Source organism: Bos taurus, chromosome 10 (assembly GCF_002263795.3).
Source record: "Bos taurus isolate L1 Dominette 01449 registration number 42190680 breed Hereford chromosome 10, ARS-UCD2.0, whole genome shotgun sequence".
NCBI classification, from domain to species: domain Eukaryota; kingdom Metazoa; phylum Chordata; class Mammalia; order Artiodactyla; family Bovidae; genus Bos; species Bos taurus.
The window spans coordinates 58,161,707-58,180,836 of record NC_037337.1 but is presented as its reverse complement, the minus strand read 5'-3'; the positions used below and the strand labels follow the sequence as shown (position 1 = coordinate 58,180,836).

At 40.4% G+C, this 19,130-nt stretch overlaps 1 protein-coding gene across 1 annotated transcript in view; it reads right to left on the bottom strand.

The window, feature by feature from the left end:
* Positions 1–858: 858 nt before the first annotated feature.
* The window catches only part of MYO5C (myosin VC), a 118,441-nt gene continuing 100,169 nt past the window's right edge, over positions 859–19,130 (bottom strand). The window contains exons 36-41 of the mRNA XM_024998030.2: positions 18,912–19,001; positions 15,876–16,026; positions 14,542–14,824; positions 3,995–4,169; positions 3,420–3,500; positions 859–2,225 (exon numbers count right to left, since the gene is read on the bottom strand). Coding sequence (XP_024853798.1) covers positions 2,073–2,225; positions 3,420–3,500; positions 3,995–4,169; positions 14,542–14,824; positions 15,876–16,026; positions 18,912–19,001 — 933 coding nt within the window. The 3' untranslated portion in view covers positions 859–2,072. The remainder of the gene's footprint in view (positions 2,226–3,419; positions 3,501–3,994; positions 4,170–14,541; positions 14,825–15,875; positions 16,027–18,911; positions 19,002–19,130) is intronic.

Genomic DNA, 19,130 nt, shown 5'->3' with positions numbered 1-19,130 from the left:
CCCCCTAGGCCTCCATACCGCCAGGTTCCCTCAGAAACCCCGTGGACCAGTTTTTAGAGTGTAGTTCTCTGCTCTCTGCAGGAAGCAGAGTTTGGCAGGTTTGACCCCTATGAATTCACACCCTGCTTCACTGAGTGGCCCCGACATTTACCTGTTATTGAAGGTTAGCAGCAGCTCCTGCCTTTTCACAGTCCTCACCCCATCAGTACCTCATGGTTTTGGCCACTCTTTCCACCTTCGTCTTTGTAGAATGGATCCAGACAGTGTGGTGAGTGCTTCCCTGCCCCTTTCTCCATGTGTATGCTCTTCAGGCTCTGCAGGTCCCCTTGTCTTCAAACAACATCTACTCCTTCCCAAGACTGACTCCCTACAAACCCTGCTGCCTCGAGTAGGACTCTGCTCCTGAAGTTCCACTTGCTAGCATTGAGATGACCTTTTCTCCAGGAGCTCACAGGGTACCAGAGGGAACGGCCAATGTTACTGTCCTATAGCCCATGATGGGTGCTATAAAACAGACAGGAAGCTTGAGTTATGGGAGCCAAAAAGGAAGAGTGATGGGCTCTTTGTGGTGTAGGGGAGACCTGGAAGGGGCAGGAAGAAGGCAATCCATGTGAATCAAAACCCAGCCAACTCTCTGCCAAGTAGCCCCTAATGCTGGCACAGTCTGGGAGCTACATGGAGATATAGCCAAAGAGGGCATATTTACTTCCTTGCTAAAAAATTTTATATATGTTTTATGAGGTGTTATGAATCTGTAACATTTCCAGCATCTTTAAGTATGACCCTTAAAGCAAAGCATAAACCTTGTGCACTTAGGAAAAATGTAATCTCCTGGCAAATAAAAGAATTTGACCCAGATCATGTGGTAATTTTATTGATTAAAATATTACAAAGTTCTACTTCTCATGTCTTCATATACAATATATCCGAGTGAACTAAATTAATCATTTATGATATGAAAAGACATTATTACATATTGGAAGGGTGACGTTAATTCATCATCATGGATTATCTCTACTCCTAAGGTATATGCCCATATTACAGAGTCAGCCATGGCCTGTGACTCTGGGGAGGTATGGAAGAGCACTGAGTCCACAGGCCAGGAGTGCTTATCAAGTCACGTTTTCTGCTCTGAGAGGAAGAAATTAGGAAACCTGGAGGAACAAGGAATAGTCAGTTCCCAGAAAACTTGGGAGATTTCTCAAAAGAAGGAACTGACATAATTTTTCAGTTATTTTTATGAGGAAATCTTAAAACATATTTGAATGCTGATAAGACAGAAAAAATCATTTAGGTTGCCTTTTCAAACTAGTTATTTAAGTCATCGTATGAAAGATATTAAACAATGAAAAGTTATGGCAAATATGTTGGCAGAGAAAATTTAATGACGTGTTCTTTTGGAGGAGATGATAAATGATGTGGGAGTTAGACTTGAATGATATATTAGTTTTAAATGAATATTTACATAAAAATACTTCATGATTTATTTCAGGTTGAATATTCTCTTAAAAATTAGAGGGGCCTGAAATAAATATTTTTTAATGCAGAAGCATCTTCAGTAAAAAGAGTTGGTGAAGCACCCCCACTCTCATCAAGCAAGCGTGTGGGTGAGAGAATTTCTGATGGGTCATGGTCAAATGGGATTATTTGAAAGACAATCCTGGAACCCATTTGTGGCTTCATAAATATCTGGGCTTCACATGAACCTTAGAAAACAGGATAAGCTGTGTCCCGAGAGTCTCACTCCCACTGGGTGGACTCTTGTCATAAGATAGAGGCACCAGGCAGAAAATATGAGTATTGAAGGAATTCTAGTAAAATTTGGCTGAGATTCCAAAGGTAGATGTGGGCTTTCCAACCTCAACTGGTGTGTGTGAATTCTTACAAGATGACGGCGGCAGCACCATCACCATGAGCAAGAGGAGATGTGGCCCATTTGGGAGAATTCTTATTTTCTTCATTAAATCACATTCCAAAGCATCTCCAGTTCCAATCAGGTGTAAGCCACCTCCCTCTTATTTGAGCTTCACTGAGCTTTTGAAAGAAAAGTGCACTTATGCCCTTTTCTCCTGCTATAACCTATTGAGAAAGCCAAGCTTAAAACTGCTGGGGATCTGGATCATTTCCAGGGCATGTGGAGAGGGAGTAAAAGGAAATGTGACTTGAAAGAGGTATTTGGTGTCCAACATCAGGTGTGATGAATCCTCTCGGCTGTTGAGGAGAGCCTGAAATGAGAACCAGGGGGAAGATGAATAAGGAAACCAGTGCGCTCTGCTGTGTTGCTGTCTGGAAGTCAAGAGTAAGGAAAACACAACAGTGAAAAACTCCTTTCAAAATCTTGTGAGATAACACACAAAGGGGCTTTTCAACAGCACAGCACAAGGTGAAATGGTCTGTTTGGGTCTTCCAGGCCAGCTCTCATAAAGACCTACTTGCTCTTTTTCACTTCAGAAGTTAATTTCCCCCAGGATGGGCTGACTGTAAATCGATCTAGTTTCTATTCTTACCTATTCTCATGGCATAATTCTCAGCTCATGAGTGGAGCTCAGTATTAAATTTTTATTGCATTCATAATTATTTTTAGTTCAGTGGTTTGCAAACTTTTTGGTCTCAGGACCCCTTTAAAATCTTAAATTACTGAGGACCCCAAACAGCTTTCGTGCATGTGGTTAGAGCTATGGATATTTATCATATTCGTAATAAAACAATGATTTAAAATACTTATTAATTCATTAAAATAACAAGAAAAGCCCAAGACATGTTAACATATTTTTATTGAAAAATAACTCAAATTTGAAAGAAATTTAAAAAAAACTACTGAGAAGTAGCATTGTTTTTTATAATTTTGTAAGTCTTTTTAATGACTGACTTAATATGACAGGCGGAATCTTGTATCTGCTTCTGCATTCACCTGTAGTGATTTGCTATTCTGGTTGAAGTGTGCCTCATACAGGTATATATTCGGAAAAAGGAAGACTTTGCAGACTCTCTGAAATTATCTCAAGGATCCACTCCTCCCTACCTCAGCAAAGACTCTTGAATGAAACTTTGAGAACTGCTGCCCTAAGGCACTGGGAAAGAAACTTTAGGGATTAAAATAAGAAAAAATGAGTACGTAGGTTCTCTGTTTCCATTCAGCCTCTGTTCCCTTGTCTATGCTCAAAGACTGATGAGAAACAAGACACGCTAAAGGACTGTAGACTGAGAGTCATGGTTTTGGTGTTTTCAGTCCCTTGCCACCAGGGCTAAAATGGGTTCTAAAAACAAGGGGAATTTGACAGGGAAGATTTCTGCCACTTTTCCTGTGGGCATTTCCTTTGTATATTTGGTACATGTACTTTAATTCTGAACTTCTATAGTGGTAATTGAATATCACTGTCTCATACTAAAAATTAAAAGGCACATCTTAAGCATCTCACCTGCACTTTGCGAACGAAGGATGGAGTCACTCTTTTTTCAAAGTCATCTATAGGTGTGTATGAATTAAGAATCTTTATGATCTGCAAACAATGCATAAGATAGTATAAGGCCACAAAAAGGATAACTCTGTCCATGAAATGATGGTTCCAGTGGTCTGGGAACAGCTGGGAACCACAAGTGGTTCTTTAATACTGTAATCTGGCTCTAGGAACCATGTGTTATTTTTTCCCCAAGAAGAGAGAAAACAAGCTGAGAAGAGCATAGATGGGAGCAAGGACATCATATAATTAGATGACTGTGAGACAATTCCCCATTTCCAGCCTCCTTCTCCAGTCCTACATCCTCTCCCCACACACACACACATCTGTGGTTTTGTGGGCAGGGAATGTGCCATACGAACTTTTAGGTTTTCAAGGTCTAGAGTTACTGTTTAATAAATGCTTGTTAGATAAGTGGGTAGGCCAAAGAGCACACAGAGATGCAGATGCACCCCATGCCAGCTAAGCCAGGAAAGGGGATGCCAGTCACATGATCACTGGTGAAGATCAGGGAGACACTGAACAAACCTGATTACCTGCACAGCAGACAGGGAGGTACAGCGTTCGTAGATCTCCTTGGCATCACTGTCGGTGGTCTTCTTCACCTGAAGCAACCATGCTGCCTGTGAGAGAGGCTCCAAAGTTTCCTTGGCCAAGTTGTTCTGTAAATTCTTATCTTTAAGCCATTCTTCTAAGTAACTGATGTTGCACCTGGAGTAAAAGCCAGAGGAGCAGAGAACAGTGGGTGATCCATTTAGAACACTTTAGGGGAAGGTGTACAGTCCCTAAGCATGTCCCAGCATGGTACCAGTGTTCACTAAGATCCTTAGGACCACGTCCAGCAGTTTCTTCATTTGTAACAACAGGGGGTTGGGCCAGGTGATCAGCTCTCATGATCCATGGTTCTAAGGATCATGATGGTCTAGGGTGAGTGGTCATAATAGCAATAAACTTTGGAGAAAATCTGAGCAAAGAACAGTGACTACAATAATTTATAAAACAATCTATTAATGTACCTTTAATAATAGATTTGAAAATATCTTAAAGGAAAAACTCATAGTGATATTCGAAGGGGGGACTTCAATTCAGTTCAGTTCAGTCGCTCAGTTGTGTCCGACTCTTAGCGACCCCATGAATCGTAGCACGCCAGGCCTCCCTTCCATCACCAACTCCCGGAGTTCACTCGAACTCATGTCCATTGAGTCAGTGATGCCATCCAACCACCTCATCCTCTGTTGTCCCCTTCTCCTGCCCCCAGTCCCTCCCAGCATCAGGGTCTTTTCCAATGAGTCAACTCTTTGCATGAGGTGGTCAAAGTATTGGAGTTTCAGCTTCAACATCAGTCCCTCCAATGAACACCCAGGACTGATCTCCTTTAGGATGGACTGGTTGGACCTCCTTGCAGTCCAAGGGACTCTCAAGAGTCTTCTCCAACACCACAGTTCAAAAGCATCAATTCTTCGGCACTCAGCCTTCTTCACAGTCCAACTCTCACATCCATACATGACCACAGGAAAAACCATAGCCTTGACTAGACAGACCTTTGTTGGCAAAGTAATGTCTCTGCTTTTTAATATGCTGTCTATGTTGGTCATAACTTTCCTTCCAAGAGGGGATTTACACTGGTACAAAAACTGTTTGAACTCTTTTCCTAAAGTAGCAGAAAATTTTCAACTGGTAGAAGGTTTTCTAAGTTCACTGGGGTTTCTATTCTAGTTTCTGTCACTTACTATCATAGGTTTATAAGTTAAGAGGCATGGGTTTTAATCTCACCAATCTGTTTTGTGAGCCTGGAAAGTTACTCTACCTCTCTTGGTAAATCAGGGTGTTGAGAACACTCACACATTGCTAGTGGGAATGTAAATAGTACAGCTGCTAAGGAAAACAAGCATTTCCTCAAAATGTTAAGACATAGAACTACCATCTGACCCAGCAACTCCGAATTGAAAGGTCCACACAAAAAAATCATACACAAGTGTTCATAGGAGCATTAATCATTATAATCAAAAAATGAAAACAACCCTAATGTTTACCAATTGGTGGGCAGATAAATAAATTGTGGTCTATCTATACAATAAGATGTTATTCAACAATAAAAATGAGTGAGATACTGACACATGCTACTACATGGGTGAAATATGAAAACATTACACTAAGTGAATGAAGCTATTCACAAAAGACAATGTATTTTATGATTTCATTTATTAAAAAATGTCCAGTATAAGCAAATCTGTAGAGGAAGAAAATATATTTGATGTTGTCATTGGATCAAAAAGCAAGAGAATTCCAGAAAAACATCTACTGCTGCTTCATTGACTACACTAAAGCCTCTGACTGTGTGGATCACAACAAACTGTGGGAAAATTTTTTTTAATTTTTTAATTATTATTATTTTTTTTTTACTTTACAATATTGTATTGGTTTTGCCATACATCAACATGCATCTGCCATGGGTGTAAACATGGCGGATGCATGTTGATGTATGGAAAGACATGGGAATACCAGATCACCTTACCTGGCTCCTGAGAAATCTGTATAAAGGTCAAGAAGCAACAGAACCAGATATGGAACAATGGCCTGGTTCAAAATTGGGAAAGGAGTACATCAAGGTTGTATATCATCACCCTGCTTATTTAACTTATATGCAAAGTACATCATGTGAAATGCTGGGCTGCATGAAGCACAAGCTGGAATCAAGATTGCTGGGAGAAACATCAATAACCTTAGATATGCAACCTTATGGCAGAAAGCGAAGAGGAACTAAAGAGTCTCTTGATGAAAGTGAAAGAGTACAGTGAAAAAGCTGGCTTAAAAAAAAAAAAAGCTGGCTTAAAACTCAACATTCAAAAAATAAGATCAAGGCATCCGGTCCCATCACTTCATGGCAAATAGATGGGGAAACAATGGAAACAGTGACAGACTTTATTCTCTTGGGCTCCAAAATCACTGCAGATGGTGATGGCTGCCATGAAATTAAGACAGTTGTTCCTTGGAAGAGAAGCTATGACCAACCTAGACACCATATTAAAAAGCAGAGACATTACTTTGTCAGCAAAGGTCTGTATAGTCAAAGCTATGGTTTCTCCAATAGTCATGTACTGATGTGAGAGTTGGACCATAAAGAAAGCTGAGCACTGAAGAATTGATGCTTTTGAACTGTGATTTTGGAGAAGATTCTTGAGAGTCCCTTGGACTGCAAGGAGATCCAACCAGTCCATCCTAAAGGAGATCAGTCCTGGGTGTTCATTGGAAGGAATGATGCTGAAGTTCCCATATTAAGGCCACCTGATGCAAAGAACTGACTCATTGGAAAAGACCCTGATGCTGGGAAAGACTGAAGGCAGGAGGAGAAGGGGACGACAGAGGATGAGATGGTTGGATGGCATCACCAACTCAATGGACATGAATTTGAGTAAACTCTGGGAGTTGGTGATGGACAGGGAGGCCTGGCGTCCATGGGGTCACAAAGAGTCGGACATGACTGAGCGACTGAACTGAACTGAACTGAGGTGAGGAGGAGGGGACTCAGTGGGATGTGGGTAGGGGATAAGAGTGGCTGATAACTGGGTTTAAGGTTTCTTTTTGGAATGATGAAGCTTTTATAAAATTACATTATGGTGATGGTTACATAATTCTGTAAATATACCAAACTTCATTGAACTCTACACTTTAAACAAGTGAACTGTATGGCATGGAGATTATATATCAATGAAGCTGTTTAAGAAATTGAGTGAACTAGGTGATCTTTAAGGTCAGCTCTAGCTCTGACCTTCCAGATTAGCAATTCCCCATGGGTTATATCACTGGGACAATAATGCTGAGTTAATGTATTCCATAAGGAGGTAATAAGTGTGAAATGACTTCTCTTGCTCTGGTAAGCACCCCACCCCCACCCCGACACTGTCATTCTCAATTTTGTCCCACTAGTTTAAGTTCTTATTACAGTAGATTCCTAATGGGCCTCCCATCTCATCCCTTCTAATCCATCCTATTCAATTCTGCCACAGTTTTTCTAAATCTGAATTTTGAACATCTTAATCCTCCTACTCAAAAATCTGCATTGGGAGCTCTAGTTCTTGGTAAGATGGAATAAGCACTCCGTTTTGTGTCTCCCACGGAATGCAGTTATAAAACCTGGATGGAATGCCTGGAACAACTATTTGAGGACTTTGAAAAGTAAACAGTAGCAGGTGGTGTGGGGAAGAAGACCAGAATCTGAAGTATCTCCCAATTAATACTGAGTTTACCAGTATCTTCCCCTTGGCTAGTCACTGGTTTGAACTCAAAGCAGCCTGAAATTCAGCAGTGGGCATTGCTGATAACTAAGAGCTCTAGGAGGAACCCTCCAGTTCTGGTTTGAGGTGCTGAAAAGGGGGTGTCCTAATACTCTGAGAGAGGGTAGAAATTCTGTTTTTCTTATTTCTCCTTTTCTTTCTTTTTCTTCACTCTGTTATGCGCAAGCCCCAAACAGTCCTATGGTGGTGGCAGCAGGCTCCAGCAGCAAACTAAATCAGAGAGGGGAACTTCTTCAGCTGGAGGAACTGCAGCTCAAGGGGATGGGGGTGAATGCCTCTAGCTCTGTCCTCCCACCACCTGACCCCAGATGGGGACATTTGCTGGGAGTGTAGCACATAGTGAGTTAAGTAAAGCCCAAGTAGACTTAATGTGATAAATGGTTGGGGCTCCAAACTTTCAGTGAAGGGGGCATGGGTTCAATCCCTTGTTGGGGAACCAATACCATGCATGCCATGCAGTGTGACTAAAAAATCCAAATAAACAGCTTTTTAAAAATCCAATTTAAAAATAAAAGATATTGATTCCAAATAGATTGAAAAAGGTAAGTATGATACTATAATTTCTAGAACAACCATTAAAAAAGATACAGAGAGATATAGAGAAAATACAATAGGGAAATTTAAAAAGGATGCCAAAAATATTCAAAGAACCCCAAATAAGACAGAAACAGGAAATCAAAGAAATAAAAACCAGAAGGAACAAATAGAAAATAACAAAAATGTAGGCTTATATCTAAATATGTCATATATCAATAAATACATTAAATTAAAATGGTTTAAATATAACAATTAAGAAACAGAGATTGTCAGACTGGATTAAAAAAAAAAGGACCCAAATATATGCTGCCTACACTTCAAATATTACACAAATAAGTTTACAATAAAAGGATGGGAAAAGGTATACTATGAAAACACTGATCCAATTAAAAAGTAGACTTTCAGACAAGATATGACTGACTCATTTAGCTCAGTCATGTCCGACTCTTTGTGACCCTATGGACTGTAGCCTACCAGGCTCCTCTTTCCATGGGATTTTCCAGGCAATAGTACTGGAGTGGATTGCCATTTCCTTCTCCAGGGGATCTTCCCAACCCAGGGATTGAACCCAGGTCTCCTGCATTGTAGACAGACACTTTACCGTCTGAGCCACCAGGGAAGTCCATAAAGTAGACGTCAAAGCAGAGAAAATTAACAGGGTGGGATAAAGAGAGACCCCCACATAATGATAGGAGGGTCAGTTCACCAAGATGACATAACAATGTTTAATGTGTATGCACCTTACTCAGAGTGTAAGAAAAACACAGCTTCAGAATACATAATGCAAAAACTGACAGATTGAAAGAACAGACACATTCATAATTACAGTTGAAGACTTCAATACACCTCTCAGTAGTCAATAGAATTAGTAGACAGAAAATCAGCAAGGATACAGAAGAACTGAAAAATGAAAGTGAAAGTGAAAGTCTTAGTCACTCCTCTGTCCATGGAATTCTCCAGGCAAGAATACTGGAGTGGATTGCCATTCCCTTCTCCAGGGGATCTTCCTGACCCAGGGATCGAACCCAGGTCTCCTGCATGGCAGGCAGATTATTTATTGTCTGAGTCACCAGGGAAGCCCTGAAAAATACCATCGACAAATTGACATTTATAGAATATTCTACCCAACAACAGAAGAATGTACATCCTTTTCAACTGCATTTGGAATATTCACAAAAGTAGACTGTATTCTGGGTCATAAAAGCAAGTATTAACAAATTTAAAAATAACTGAAATCATATAAATTTTCTCATCACTTCATGGCAAATAGATGGGGAAACAGTGGAAACAGTGACAGACTTTATTTTCTTGGGCTCCAAAATCACTGCAGATGGTGACTGCAGCCATGAAATTAAAAGATGCTTGCTCTTTGGAAGAAAAGCTATGACCAACCTAGACAGCATATTAAAAAGCAGAGACATTACTTTGCTGACAAAGGTCCGTCTAATCAAAGCTATGGCTTTTCCAGTAGTCATGTACGGATGTGAGAGTTGGACCATAAAGAAAGCTGAACACCAAAGAATTGATGCTTTTGAACTGTGGTGATGGAGAAGACTTTTGAGAGTCCCTTGGACTGCAAGGAGATCAAACCAGTCAATCTTGAAGGAAAACAACCTTGAATATTCATTGGAAGGACTGATGCTGAAGCTGAAGTTCCAATACTTGGCCGCCTGATGCAAAGAGCCAACTCATTAGAAAAGACCCTGATGCTGGGAAAGATTGAAGGCAGGAGGAGAAGGGGATGACAGAGGATGAGATGGTTGGATGGCATCACCAACTCAATGGTCATGAGTTTGAGCAAGCTCTGGGAGATGGTGAAGGACAGGGAAGCCTGGTGTGCTGCAGTTCATGGGGTTGCAAAGAGCCATGACTTAATGACTGACCAACAATAACAAATATAAAGTTTGTTTTTTTCAATGTAAAAGTATTTATAAGTTTGTGTTTTAAAAATAAATCTGGGAAAGTCTAAGACAAAGTGGGATGGTTGGGAACTCTAGCATCATAACCTACAGTGTATGTTAACCTGTGTGCATCTAGGGATCTTTTTAAAAATTGTGGTAGAAAATATTACCATGTTAACCATTGTAAGTGTATAGGATAGCATAGTAGCCTTCACTATATGCACCATGTTGTGAAACTAAGCTCCCAGAACATTTTGTAAAACTGAAACTGTACATCCACGGAACAACAACTCCCTTTCTCTCTCTCTCTCATCAGCTTCAGGCAACCACCATTCTACCTTCTGTTTCTAACAGTCCGACTGACAAAGTATATTCTTTAAGCACAACAAAATTAAACTAAAATCAATAACAGAAAGGTAACAAGAGAGTCTCTAAACACTTGGAAATTAAACAACACACACTTCTATACCATCCAAGAGTCAAAGAGTAAGACTTGAGGGAAATTAAAAAATATTTTGAATTGAACAAAAATGAACTGAACAACATACGTCAAAACTGTGTGTTGGGGGATAGAGTTAAAGTAGTGCTGGGAGAGAAATGTATAGCATTAAATGCTTATGTTAGAAAAGAAAGTCTCAGAGCTAATAATCCAGGCTTCTACTTTAGGAACCTAGAAGAAAAGAAAACTAAATGCAAAGTAGGCAGAAGGAATGAAGAAAGACAGGAACAGAAGTCCATTAAATTTAAAAAATAAGACAAAAATCAATGAAATCAAAACCTGGTTCTTTGAAAAGATCATAAAATTGATATACCTGTAGCAAGACTGACCAAGGAGAAGAGAAGACAAATTACCCACAGAGAAGTGGACGGGGGCTGTTGCTACAAATTCTGCAGAAATTAAAATAATAAAGGAATATTCTGAACAGTGATATACACTTTACCTCAACTGTGATGAAGCGGACTAATTCCTTGAAAACCAAAAACTACCAGACTCACCTAAGATGAAATCTATAACCCGAATAATCCCACAACTACTAAAAAAAAAAAAAAAAATCCATAGTTTAAAGCCTTCTGAAAAAGAAAAATCTCTGAGGTTGCTGCCATTCCCGAGGGACTAAAGCATGCATTTCTCATGCTGGCACTCCGCTCTGTCTCCGTAACTCATCTTTCTAGATCCACATATCACTCTGGTTCTCCTTTCAAGGAGGGCTATTCATACCCTGCCCTAAGCATTCCTTCACTGAGGCCTGTGCTCAATTCTCTAGTTCTTGGGCTGAAATCCTTCTCGTCCTCTAAGACCCAAGTCAATGCCTTTTATATTCTCCCAGATTCCCTCAGGACAACAAGCAATGTCTGTACTTGGGCCACATCATTCTGGTTCCTAACAGAACTGACTCCACAGGCCCTACCTAGGTTCTTATCAAAGAACCCTGGGTGGCCTTCCTTGAAGGCTCAGTGGTAAAGAATCCACCTGCCAATTCAGGAGACACAGGTTCAATCTCTGATCCGAGAACATCCCACTTGCCGTGGAACATCTAAGCCGATGCACCACAACTGTCGAGCTTGTGCTCTAGAGCCTGGAAGCCACAACTATTGAAACCATGAGCCACAATTCCTGAAGCCCCTGCACCTGGAGCCCATGCTCGGCAGCAAGAGAAGCTGCTGCAGTGTGAAGCCTGCACGTTGCAACTAGAATAGCCCCCACTTGCTGCAATTAGAGATTTGCACAGCAATGAAGATCCAGCAGAACCAAAATATATATATATATATTTATATATATAAATATATATATTATATATATATAAAATTGCAATAGCAAAACATTAATTATTTTAATTAATTTAATTAAAAAACATTTAAAATATATATTATGTATATATATATATAAAATGCCTGGGCAAAATAACCACAATGGAACTTGCAATAAAAATGCTATTGTGGAGATGGTGAGATAAAGTTCCATGTGAGATAATATTTCTTATAAATTTATGACTGCTGCTGCTAAGTCGCTTCAGTTGTGTCCGACTCTGTGAGACTCCATAGACGGCAGCCCACTAGGAACAAAAAAAAGAACTACGTACTAGGAAAATTTTTACATTTTCCCAGGAACTGGTCTGCTTCACCATGCCAGATGAGACCAGAGAGCTACTGATGTTTTGCTTTTTTCTCCTGGCAGTCAGAAAGCCCAGTGCCCGTTTTCAAGCTACTCTGTCCACTGTTAATTTTTCCTTTCTTAGAGTTTGATTTTCCACTTGTGTTCATGTTTTGCCATTGCAGTGCTTGTGTTGTCATGGTAAAATCACTGCCAATCCTGAAGTACCTTGTTTATGGCAGAAGCTGAATCAATATCTGAATGAACAAATGTCTCTAAGATGTATGTGCTGTTCACTCAGAGCAACACACTGGAAAGGCAGTACTTCCCTAATAGCACTTCCAATTGGTGAGAGGAAAGAGTGCTGGGCACCTATGGGGACAAATGTTCACTGAGCTTGGGGACCTCCTGGTGGAATAAGAGTTGTTTAGCAAAGACTTTGGTGACATGTGTAGGTTTATGACTTGACTTTAAATAAGCCTGAGGCCTGCCCCAGAGGACTTCAGGGCATCTGTTCAGAGCCTGGGAAATAAACAGAAGCCTTTCCTCTCAGTGAAGAAGAAAAGACCCACAAAGCCCAGCCCTCCTGAATACTCCCTTGTATCTGAAAACCACAACCTGGGGTCATGGGAATTTCACACACTGCTTTGTAGAGATGTCCAAGCTTCACCAACGCTAAGGTGTAATGGATGCCTCTTGTGTACTACTTGGCTTAATAAACTTTTTAGGTCACTTTTCATTGTGTCACTGCCATCACCACCACCCTACCTCCTCCTGTCACCTACAGGTATCAAATCTGTGTGCATATTAAAAAATCTTAAATACCTACCCCATATTATTTGCTTTCTAATCATGTGACAGTGTTAATTCAAACAATGCTAATGGTCTGTGTTTTCTTGGTTTAGAGACAGAAGCTGACACACTTCAAAACTGGATAACTAGACTTCCAGGTGGCACAATGGATAAGAATCTGCCTGCCAAAGCAGGAGACACAGGTTCAACCTCTGGTCCGAGAAGATCTTGCATAACACCAGGCAACTAATCCCACATGCCATGACTACTTAGCCTGTGCTCTAGAGCCCGTGCTCTGCAACTAGAGAAGCCGCTGTAATGAGAGGCTTTCACAGTGCAAAGAAGAATAGCCCCATAAGAAGTAACTAGAGAAAGCCCTTGAAAAGCAACAGAGAGCACAGCCAAAAATAAATAAGTACACAAAAAGAAATTTAAAAAAACAAACAAACTGGATAACCATGTCTGCAGGATGAACTCTCAATGCTTGGCCTGGCATTTTACGCCCTCCCAATCTAGGTTCAGCTTACCACTCTACTATAGCCCTATAGATCCTGACATAAGCCTTCACTTAATTTAGCTGCTGCTGCTGCTGCTAAGTTGCTTCAGTCATGTTCAACTCTGTGTGACCCCAAAGACGGCAGCCCATCAGGCTTCCCCGTCCCTGGGATTCTCCAGGCAAGAACACTGGAGTGGGTTGCCATTTCCTTCTCTAATGCATGAAAGTGAAAAGTGAAAGTGAAGTCACTCAGTCATGTCCGACCCTTAGCAACCCCATGGACTGCAGCCTACCAGGCTCTTCCGTCCATGGGAGTTTCCAGGCAAGAATACTGGAGTCGGTGCCATTTCCTTCTCTGCACTTAATCTAGACAGAGCTATTAATATTTACTCCTGCCTGAGGAGGGGTCCTCACTCGGTCCTACCACTATGGCTTTGCCCACTCATTCCCTTGCCTGGAATGTTCTTCCATTTTTGATTACTCACAAACAGTTTTCAGGCTTCTTTAACTTTTCTGGCCACAATCATCTCTCCTCTCTGAAGCACTTCCTGTACCACTTATTTATGACTTAATTATAGTGGTCTTGAATCATCATTTAGCTTCTCAACAGCAGGGATCAAATCACCCTTTCCTTTGTTTCCTGTGTCCCCCACCAGTGCTAATCACAGAGGTGGTGGTCAACAAGTACTGGCTGTATATATGATAACCACAGAGGGCCAAAATTTAAAATACACAGTTAGTTCTTAGTTGAAGCCACTCTGCCAGGGTGTCAAGTTAGCATAGGTAGAGTGATGGGAGGAGGGCCTGGCATCATATGGCTGAGATCTCCTTGGCTCTAAGAGTCATTTTGCACACCCTCCAGCAGTGCCGCTCTTGTGGAGGGAGGGCGGGCAGAGCATGCAGTCTCGGACTTCAGGAGCATCCTTTCCAGCCAGCCTCTCCAGGGTTAGTGGTGGCTTATGGATCTTACCTTATCTGCATCCCTTTTCTACAGGAGCACATGTCCTTGCGCAGGAAGAGGCTGTTCAGGGTCACCGCCCCGATCAAGAAGAAGAGCTGCTTCACTGCCTGCCTCATGATCTCAGGGTCCAGGCCATTCTGGCACATGGTGCTGTAGAAGTAGCTCAGCTGCTGCAGGACGGAGGTCATCGTGTAGGCATCCGTGTCATCTATGCTGGAGGACCGCTTCCGGAAGCCTGTGGGCTTCAGGCCAGAAATGCCCTGCAGACTCTCGTACTCCAGCATGCCTGGCACTACGGAGAAAAATGGAAGCTTTTCTTGCACATGCAGTGGGGACGCCCAGAGGACATTTCCCCTGCTCTCGTGTGTCTGTTTCAGGGAGTGGGACAATTTTCACAAGAGTTAGTGTGGATACAGCTGTAGCAGAGAAAGCAGAAGGATGGAGGGTTGGGGAACACCAGGCTGTAAGGGGTGGATGGGAATGCACCACCATCTACAGGAGGGGAACAGTTCCTCTTCTTTCAACTTGACAGGAGAGAGAGCTGGTTAGCATGACAACTCATGGTCTGGAACTACTTAAAGCCTACAGTATTTCAATTTCAGAAAACTGAAGAAAGTATACAAGAAATTGAGTGGAGCTCTAGGATTTCAAAAATACTTGGCTCAGAACCAGTGTTAGCCACATAAGGAGCAGCGGTTCTCCCAAATCTTTCCCTACAGGATGGATCCCCCTTACAGAAAGAAAACTATGACCCATGTACTTTTATATATGTAATCACTTTAGGCAATCAGAGAATTAAATAGTGGGCATTTATATTAGTAAAGTTTCTTGTTCTAAAATTATGTTCTTTGAAGCTACAGTAGAGAAGCATACTTATGTAAGGTGATACTGTGAATCTCTTATTTGCATTGTGGTTAGGGAAAATCTCTAAAAATAGTATTACTTGAGGAAAAAATGGTTCTCTTCCTTTCTGAGTATCATGGCTGTACCACCTCTGAAAATTAATGCTTGTTTTTGGGAGATGTAGAGGTTTTTGTGTGAACGTTTGCTTATACCACTGGAAACATGACCAAGTCACGATTTGGATTGTCAACACCACACTGGCATTTTCTGCTACTATGAGTACTATCACCCTAGTGACTAAAACCACTTATGTCAACATGACTTAGTTGTTTTCTTTGGGGGAAGGGTGGGGCAGAAAAGGATAAGACTAAACCAATACATTATTTTACTATTTGCTTAAAAAAAATTATATTCTTTTCAATTACACATTCCATGCAGATTTATTTTTTAAGGTCTCAACATCATTATAAATATTTCTTAGTCATCAATTCTTTTCTTACCTATTATCGGTTGAATGTTATTTTCCATTACGATAACGAACTGATGATATATTCGTATAGCCACATCACTAAGAATCTGTCTGTATTCTGAAAGGTCAAAATTGTTCAAGCAATTCTTATTCTGATGTGGACTATTATGCTTCATGAATTCCTGAAAGTAATTTTGAACATATAAATATTAGAATAATGTAGACACATAGGATATTAAAATACTATCTCTGTATCTAATGATATTACAATAAGTTTATACTATAACTCCTATGGAGAAGGCAATGGCACCCCACTCCAGTACTCTTGCCTGGAAAATCCCATGGACGGAGGAGCCTGGTGCGCTGCAGTCCATGGGATCGCTAGGAGTTGGACACGACTGAGCGACTTCACTTTCACTTTTCACTTTCATGCATTGGAGAAGGAAATGGCAACCCACTCCAGTGTTCTTGCCTGGAGAATCCCAGGGATGGGGGAGCCTGGTGGGCTGCCATCTATGGGGTCGCACAGAGTCAGATATGACTGACGCGACTTAGCAGCAGCAGCAGCAGCATAACTCCTATACTTAATGTCTGATCTGTATCAAATTCTTAGTGTTTGGGATAGCATTTATTTTCTATAACTAACTACACTTGACCCTTAAATGATATGTGTTTGAACTACATAGGTCTTACATGTGTAAGGTCTTAAAAAGGTCCACTTACACATGGACCTTTTTCACTAAGTTATGTATTATATAGTACTACATGATCTATAATTGATTGAATCTAAGGATCTGTAAATATTACTGTTCCCCCATGGAAGCTCATAGGAAAAACAGTGAAGCATTCAAGGAAGTAAACTGCTGTAAAAGGTTGATAGATGCAATAAATGAGATTCATAACTTTACAGAGTATAGACCAATCTGAAATGCTTTCATATGGATGTTATGGACTGAGTATTTGTTTCCCTCTCAAATTTATATGTTGAAGCCATAATCTCCATTGTGGCTAGCTTTGGAGATGGGGTCTCTGTCTCCATGTTATTAAGGTTAAACAAGGTCACAAGGGTGGGAGTCCTGACCTGATAGGATTAGTGTTCTTATAAAAGGAGACACTAGAGAGATCCCATGCACTGAGGAAAGGCCATGTGAGTACACAGGGAGAAGGTGGCTATCTTCAAGTCCAGAAGTGAACTTTCACCAGTGACCCAATGCTTGCACCCTGATCTCAGGTTTCCATTCTCCAGAACTGTGAGAAAATAAATTTCTGTTGTTCAGGCCACCTAGTCTGTGGTATTCTGTTACAGCAGCCCAGCCTGAACATGGTAATACATTTACAATGTTCAAAGAAGTAAAATTAAAAAAAAAAATTTAAGATAAGAATAGGACATTGTAAAAGGCAGAGGTAAAAAAGAACCATTGGAATTTTAGAAATAAAAAATAGTAAATAAAGAATCTTCAGACAAGGAAAAAAACCTTGTATACATGGTTAAAGTGGGTAAAGAAAGGATTTAAATAATGGTGATGCAATTAAAAATAAAATTTTTAAAAATGATGATGATATGCCTCCCATTAAAGCCACACAGATGCCAGGTTATCTTAAAGGACTGGTCTGTGCCCCTCTTAGCTCCAACGTTCCTTTTGGTTAGAAGTTGGATTTTCTTTACCTATTTCTCCTTTTGTTCTTTAATACTAGTAGGATTACTCATATTTTATTTTCTCTCCTGAAAGAAGATATGTGATCATTACTTCACATGTCAATTTGGGATAAATAATCACATCAATTATGGATAAAAGCATAATTATGAACTCTAAATTTGAATTATAAAGTTAGAAGAAAAAAGAACTTCATGATCTCAGGGTAGGGAAGAATTTCTTGAACAGGACACTGAATCATGTATCATAAAAGAAGAGGACAGATAGATTTAAGTACATCAAAATTCAAAACTTGTGGATGACAAACGACTCCATAAAGAAAAGTTAATGATAGGCCACAATCTATGTAAAGACCTCCTATAAATCAATAAGAAAAAAGAATCACCCGTAAGAAAAACGGGTAATGGATGTGACTAGGCAATTTAAAAAACAAACCAACTGATGAGTAAGCATATGAAATGATGCTTGACCTTGCTAGTGATCAAGCAATTACAATTTAAGTCAACAGAGTATCATCTTATAGCCATGAGACTGATAAGCAATAAAACATCTGTCAATACCTAGTGTTGGCAAAGGTATGACACGCTAGAACTTTATATACTACTGATAGGACTATAGAATGGTATACCCATTTTGCAGAGCATTGAAAATCCCAGTCATTTTTGTTCTTTTAGGTCAGTGAAATAATGCTCTGTGAGTATTTGATGGTGAAGAACTTCAATATAATGTTAGCCCCTTGAAAGCAGAGTCAGAATGGCAAAGGATTTACAGATGATGGAGGAATAACCAAAATCTTGTAGTGATAACAGCTATGAAAACGTAGGCAGGTTGAACTAAAGGCTGTGTTTTAGAGTGATAACATTAACAACTCCAGAATTTTACAGCCAGAAGGAAAATGAAAAATCTCTGAATCTATCTCATGAATTTTTTAAAAAGATTTTTTGATGTGAACCGTTTTAAAAGTCTTTATTGAACTGGTTCAATAAAGACTTTTAAGTTACAACATTACTTCTGTTTTATGTTTTGTTTTTTTTTTTTGACTGCAAGGTATGTGGGATCTCAGCTCCCCAACCAGGGATTGAACCCACACCCTCTCCTTGAAAGATGAAGTCTCAACCAGTGGACCACCAGGGAAGAATCCACCTCATGTAATTTGAAAGTCAAGGACACTGAGGCTTAGTATCATGCCCGGGGTCTAAACCTCCTTCTGGAAGTCTTTTTGCCTGTGACCTCCATTCAGCTGGTGATGTGAAGCTAGTCTCCTGGGGAAGAAGGAAGCCAGGAGGCCAGCTGGAGCAGAGGATGTTCCTGGGCTGGGCAGTCTGATTCCTAATTACTCCGGCGAGCTCGGGCCCACAAGGAGGTCGCAGACTGGCGGTCAGTACAGAGCACGGAGCAGCAGGCGTCCCTACCTCTTCTCCACTGTACTGCTTCAGGCAATTGAGGAAATGACAGGTATTGGAAAGCCAAAAGGACAGCATCTCAAAGTCTTCTAAATGTTCCTTAAAAAAAAAACCAAGAAAAGACAAAGTTGGATTTTGTTATTGTTCTGAGCCAAGAACAGACATATCTTACTTGTTTTTCTAGCTGGTGGCTTTTGACCAAAAATAATTCTTCTTTTATTAATTAAA